The sequence below is a fragment of the Rhincodon typus genome, chromosome 21, assembly GCF_021869965.1.
Source record: "Rhincodon typus isolate 14 chromosome 21, sRhiTyp1.1, whole genome shotgun sequence".
Taxonomy (NCBI): domain Eukaryota; kingdom Metazoa; phylum Chordata; class Chondrichthyes; order Orectolobiformes; family Rhincodontidae; genus Rhincodon; species Rhincodon typus.
The window spans coordinates 6,073,327-6,080,000 of NC_063352.1; the positions used below are offsets into that span (position 1 = coordinate 6,073,327).

A 6,674-nucleotide genomic window follows, 5' to 3' on the forward strand; every position below is an offset into this window, starting at 1 on the left:
GCTTGGCCTGCTGTGTTCATCCAGCCCTGCACCTTGTTGTCTGAGTGGTAACAAACAGTTGTTTTTCAGACTGGAGGTCTGTGACCAGCGATCAGTACTGGGTCCACTTATGTTTGTCATTTATATAAGCAATTTGGATGAGAATTTAGGAGGCATTGTTAGTACGTTTGCAGATGACACCAAAATTGGTGAAACAGTGGACAGTGAAGAAGGTTATCGAAGATTACAAAGAGATTTTGATCAATTAAGTCGATGGGCTGAGTGGCTGATGGAGTTTAACTTGGATAAATGCAGAGTATTGCATTTTGGTAAAACAAACAAAGGCATGACTTATACAGCTAATGGTAGGGCACTGGGTAGTGCTGTAGAACAGAGACACTTCAGGGTTCGGGTACATAATTCTTTGAAATTTGCATCACAGATAGACTGGGTGGTTACAAAGGCATTTAACATGTCTGCTTTCATCGCTCAGGCCTTTGAGTATAGGACTTGGGATGTCATGTTGAGGATGCACAGGACGTTGGTGAGGCCTCTTCCGGAGTACTGTGTGCAGTTCTGGTCGCCGTGCTATAGGAAAGATATTATTAAATTGGTGAGGGTTCAGAAAAGATTTACCAGGCCATTGTGAGGAATGGAGGATTTGTGTAATAGAAATACACTATAAAGGTTACCCCTCACCTCAGAGAATTATAAAATCATGAGGGCCATAGATAAGGTGAATAGCAACGGATTTTTAAATAGGGTGGCGAGTTCAAAACTAAGGGGCAAATTTTCAGGATGAGAGGAGAAAGTTTTAAAAAAGAATGAGGGTCAACTTTTTTTTAAAAACAGAGTGGTTCGTGTGTGGAATGACCTGTCAGAGGAAGTGGTGGTTGCAGGTACAGTTACAACATTTAAAAGACATTTGGATAAGATCATGAATAGGAATGGTTTGGAGGAATATGGGCCAAATGCAGGTAAGGTGGGACTAGTTTAGTTTGAGGACAAGTTTGGCGTGGACTAGTTGGGCCAAAGGGGCATGTTTCCATGCTGTATGACTCTATTTAGGACATAAAAGAAATAGGAATAACATATACCAACGCTACTTCCTTCACGAATAAATAAGATCATAACTGATCTCTAATTTCTACTCTCTTCATATTCCCATTTCCTTTAATTTGATTTATAGTCCAAAATGCTGTCAGTATACTCAATGGATGGAGAATTGCAAAGATGCACAAACCAAAAGAAATTTCTCCACACCTCATTCTTCCTAGTTCTAGACTAACCAACCATGGGAAGTAGTGTCTCTGCACTTACCACGTCAAGTTACCTTTATCGTTTACAAAATTGCTTATTTAATAGGGTCCTGTGGCACAGTAATGGCATGCCTTTCTCTGAGCCAGATGGCTTGGGTTTAAGTCCCACCTGACCCAGAGGTGTATCATATCATGTCCACCACATCAGGTTCTCTCATAATATCACATTTCAATGAGGTCAACTCCAATTACTAAACACCAGAGTAAGAGTGTTCAGAGAAGATTTACCAGGATGTTGCCAAGTATGGAAGGTTTGAGTTATAAAGAAAGGCTGGATAGGCTGGGACATTTTATACTGGAGGGTAGGAGGTTGTGAGCCGACCTTATAGAAGTTTATATAATGAGGGGTATAGGTAGAGTTAATAGTAGTTGTCTTTTCCCTAGGATGGGGGATTTCAAGACTAGAGGGCACATTTTTAGGGTGAAAGGGTGAAAGACACGAGGGGCAATGTTTTTACACAGAGGTTGGTTCGCATGTGGAATGAACTTCCTGAGGCATTGGTGAATGTGGGTACGTCGGCATGGACTGGTTGGACCGAAGGGTCTGTTTCTGTGCTGTATGACTCTATAGGCCCATTCTGCTGTCTCCCCTCATAGTACAATCAACTGAATCTTCATTGTGCCCTGACAGACAAGGGTGTAAAAGGGTATAGGGATAGACAGGAATGTAGAGTTGACCCCACAATTAGATCAACCCCGATCTTATCGAATGGCAGAGTAGGCTCGAAGGGTCAAATGGCCTACTCCCGCTTCTAATTCGTACATTTTTATGTCCAAGGCAAATTCTTCTAGACACGGAAAGCAAAACTGTTCAGTCTTCCAGATGTAGGTCTCACCAAAGCTCGGTATGTGACTTCTTTGCTTTTCTCATAGAAACCTATAAAATTCTAACAGGACTACACAGGATGGATGTTCCTGATGACCAGGAAGTCCAGAACCAGGTGTCACAATTTAAGGACAAGGGTAGGTCATTTACAACGGCGTGTGGTGAGGCTGGGGAATTCTCTGCCACAGACTGTAGTTGAGACCAAAATATTTAATGTTTTGTGAGTTAGATATAGTTCTTAGGGCTAAAGGAATCAAAGGGTATGGGGAGAAAGTGGAAACAGGGTTTTGTGCTGAAAGGTGGAGCAGGATCAAAGGGCTGATTGGCCTATCTGCTTCTGCTCCTATTTTCTATGTTTCTACATAGCAATAGCCATGCCAAAAAAAGCTTGTTAACTTCTTGCTTTACCTATATGTTAATTTTCTGTACTAGTTGTATAAGCACACCCACATTCCTCTGAACATCAAATATTAATAGGTTCTAATTGAAAACTATTGATTTTCTATTCTTCCTACTGAAGTGAACAACCTTATTTCCTATCATTACACCGCACCCCCCTGCCAACTCAGTTAAAAATATAAAATGTCTTTGCAGGTTATATCCTCTTCCCAGCTTACTTTCTCACCTAGTTCCTTATCGACAAAACTGATAAGGTTACACTCAGATCCTTCAACCAAATTACTGATAATCAATGGTAAATAATGGGATCTCTGAAATTCAGGACTTTTCTAGTTATTGCTTGCCAACCTGAGACCTAGCTCTAACCTTCAGGATTCAAGAGTTCAATAATTGAGCACCTTTTCCCATATCCTTACCCCAAACCCCATACACCAAAGCCTTGTCATCATTTAGGCTGCTACCACAGCCAACCCAGTGTCAGCTAATGGTCCCTCACTCCATCTCCACTTATCATTTACTCCTCCCCCAGTCCTATCTTCAGCATATAGGCTAACCTTTTCCCAGCTAATTACTTCTGAAGAAGGGTCACTGGACTCAAAACTTTGACTCTGCTTTCTCTCCATAGAGGCTGCCAGACCTGCTGAGTTTTTCCAGTGATTTCTGCTTTTGTTTCTGATTTCCAGCAACCACAGTTCTTTTGGGTTTTATTTTAAAAATCTATTCATTGCTACTCCATTTTCTGCCCTTTAAATCAACCTTCACCAATTCTAATACATTAGTCCAATCTCAAGAGCGTTTATAATAAATGCGAAGTACTGCAGAAATTGGAGATCTGAAAAAAAATTAGAAAGCAGAGAAACTCAGCACATCAAGAGCTTATACCTTGTGCAGCCCTTTTTATGTGACATCTTATTGAATCCTTTTAGAAATCTAAATATGCCTGGGCTGGAACAATTCAGCTATGCACAGACCAGATAGGCTGGAGTTGTCCTCCTTAGAGGAGAGAAGACTGAGGGGAGGGATCTGATCAAAGTGTACAAAGTTCTGAGGGGCACAGATGGGGAGAAACTTTTCCCCTTAATAGAGGGGTCAATAACGAGGGGGCAGTTTTAAGGTTAGGAGCAGGAAGCTTAGAGTGGATTTGAGGATTTCTTTTTCACCTAGAGGGTTGTGGGTATTTAGAACAGAATGTCTAAAAGGGTGTTAGAGACCAGAAACCTCAAGTAACTTAAAAAACTATATAGCTGAACAGTTGAAACTCGATTATATACTAGGCCACAAGCTAAATGCTGGAAAATGGGATTAAAATAGATCATATTTGATGACTGGTGTAGACACAATAGACCTCTTTCCATGTTGTAAAATCTCTATGGCTAAGAAGTTGAAATCTAACCTGGTGTTCAGAATAATATCTATCCCTCTATGAACATTCCTACAACTGATTATCTAGTCACTAACACATTTTTGTTGTGGAACCTTGCTATGTGCAAATTGGCTGCTGCATTTCAAAAATGACTTTGAAAATAACATGTTGACTATAAAAATGCTCTGGGGCATTCCAAGGTTGTGAAAGGTTATAGAAAATGTTTTCCTTTTAGAAGTAAGCGGGTTTCAGCAATGTCCACATGCATGCATAACACAAGAACTTGAAAGCAGATTGTCACTATTCTGTGATGAATTAATCTGAAACCTAACTCCAGTAGTAACATAGTGCACGCAAAAGACCTGTAATTCCAATGACAGGGCAATCCCAGGAGAGTGAAATTCTCATCTGTAGGAAAGGTTGAACTAGGTAATAGACAAGTTAAAAACAAACTGCTCGACAATGCTCCATTGCCACCCCTCCCCCATTCAAACTGTAACTTCATTTCAGAACATAGTACTTGCGTGCAGGACCATTGATGATGCCTGTAATTGATTACCGTCACGAAGATCAACCTGTCAACAATCTATCTTGAAGCCCTTCTCCCTCTACTTTATCATTGAAGAATCATCGCTTAGAAGCACACCATTTCTACGCCTTATCACCAACATTTATTTTTCCATTGAAAGGAACATTTCATCCCATGGATTTAAGAGGAAATTAGGCCATCACTCGTTTTAGCAGGCAAGCCAGATTTCAACACCCATAACAGAAGGAAAGTTACCCATCACACAGACTCAGATAAGATAGAAAGTGCCACGTGTGATGGAGATATTTCTTTGATTCAGACTTGAATCAATTGCTTCACCAAAACAAAAAGCCCAACCGCCGTTACCCCACACCGTTACTGTTACAACCCAGGTCAATGTTGAAAAACAGAAACTTACAAATAACATGAAACGTGATCAAGCCATCATCCTGTTTTCCGGGAGAGCAAGTTTGAAAAGCAGACGGCTGTAGAGTTTTTGAATATTAATTCAGGGTGAGGAGTCAGAGGTTTGCGCGAAGGCACTGAAACAACGACGGGCTTCCCTTGGCCTCGGAGAGAGGAAAGGCAGGAAAGGCGCCGGGCCTTCTCACGACATCATCACGGCCGGGCAACCCGACCTTTTCAGAGGCATAGTCACCCCGGACGGACACTAACGTTCGGCTTTTCGCGAAAGGCACGGACGGAGAAACGGCCACCGTTCCGCGGATAATTTGAGGAGACAGAAACTTCCCCTCATCACTTCCTACTGCGCCGGGCAGCCAGCTTTCCGTCTGCGCATTACCTCATCAAACCTTGCGGTCAGACAACAGTGACGCCATGACGTTGGTAACACGAGGCCACACCGCCGCGAGGAGGGGGCGGGGAGAGGTGGAGGGCCAACGCATGCGCGGAAGGCGTTGGAGCCGATCGGAGCTGTCCGGGTCGATATGCCCGGTCCGGCGGAATTGCGCATGCGCATTTCCATCAGCTGTCCGGCGGCGATGAGGGAAATGCGCGTGCGCAGGTCGAGGACAGGCGTGAACCTGGAACCTGGATTGGTGGGCGCGCACGGCGCGTTTTGGTGAGCGGTCGGAGCTGCGCGCGTTTGCGGGCAGACGCGGCGTCGCGCTCTGGCTTTGGGATTGGGGGAAGGTTGAGCGGGGTAGAGGGCAAAGGGAAGGAGATGCGCGCGCGTGCGTGCCGCTCCTGGCCTGGTGAGTGATACGCATGCGCAGTGCTGGGGCTCGTGTGGTTTTCCGTTGGGATCTCAGTTTCGCGGTGTCTCCCCGGCACCCTTCTCCCGTGAATCGGTGGTGACACCGCCGCTTGTATGCTCTCTCTAAAGTTCGGTATATTCCGCTTCTTTATCCATCCCAGTTCTCTGGTAACGACCGAACGCAAAACAGAAAATAGTAGTTTTATTTTGTTTTCCGGCGGGTGGCTCGGTCTCCATCCAACGTGAGGTCACCCGACAGCAGAGAAATTACTTCACGTCTTTATTTTATCTTCTTTTATTTAAAAACCCACAAACCAGAAAGACGGCGAGCTGTCGTGATGGACGAATGGTCGGTGTGACGGGCGGCTGAATGTTTGGAGAGTGAGCTGCGGCTGGATGCTTCATCTTAAAAAGGTGAGGCCCTCCCCTTCTCCCTGTGTCCTGATATCATCACCTTGTGGCTGGGTAGTTTTTGTGGGGTTTGGTAAGGGCTGGGGAAGAAAAGAAACGAGTCGTTCGCTCGAGCGTTTTGCCTTCTTTTTCTTTCTGCATCAGTCATGAATTTCTAGAGACAGCTCTCGGCTTTTGAACCTGGGCCGTGGGGAGATACACCCCAATTGCTGAATAAAACTTTTTAAATACAATCCCTACAGTGTGGAAACAGGCTATTCGGCCCAGAGAGTCCATACTGACCCTCCGAAGAGCATGCCACCCCGGCCCATACCCTATCCCTGTGGCCCTGTATTTCCCATGGCTGACGGAACTAATCAGCACATCCCTGAACACTATGGGCAATTTAGCTTGGCTAATCCATCTAACTTGCACATCTTTGGACTATCGATATTTCTGTCAGATGATACATACCAGCCCTGCTTTCTTGCGTTTTTCATTGATGCGTAATAAGAAAAATCTCCTGTAATACAAATTGTTCTTCCTTTTGAAATTTGGTACCTAGTCCCTCTCCTGACGAATGCAAGGCAAAATGTTTAGTCGGAGATAGTAGGAACTGCAGATGCTGGAGAATCCGAGACAACAAGGTGCAG

At 44.2% G+C, this 6,674-nt stretch overlaps 3 protein-coding genes across 10 annotated transcripts in view; 1 reads left to right on the top strand and 2 right to left on the bottom strand.

The window, feature by feature from the left end:
- The window catches only part of dcun1d3 (defective in cullin neddylation 1 domain containing 3), a 148,698-nt gene extending 143,437 nt beyond the window's left edge, over nt 1–5,261 (bottom strand). The window contains exon 1 of the mRNA XM_020519099.2: nt 4,834–5,261. The gene's annotated coding sequence lies outside the window, so the exon portion shown is untranslated. The remainder of the gene's footprint in view (nt 1–4,833) is intronic.
- LOC109935637 (dynein axonemal heavy chain 3) overlaps nt 1–6,674 on the bottom strand; it is a 214,009-nt gene that overhangs the window by 136,908 nt on the left and 70,427 nt on the right. The window lies entirely within an intron of this gene.
- lyrm1 (LYR motif containing 1) overlaps nt 5,381–6,674 on the top strand; it is a 14,025-nt gene continuing 12,731 nt past the window's right edge. For 3 of the 8 annotated variants that reach the window (XM_048609813.1, XM_048609808.1, XM_048609815.1), the window contains exon 1: nt 5,642–6,045. Coding sequence is in view for 7 of the 8 variants with exons in the window: in XM_048609808.1 (XP_048465765.1) it covers nt 6,028–6,045 (18 nt within the window). In the remaining variant the exon portion in view is untranslated. The other 5 variants (XM_048609810.1, XM_020534206.2, XM_048609812.1 and 2 more) reach the window with 4 other exon arrangements.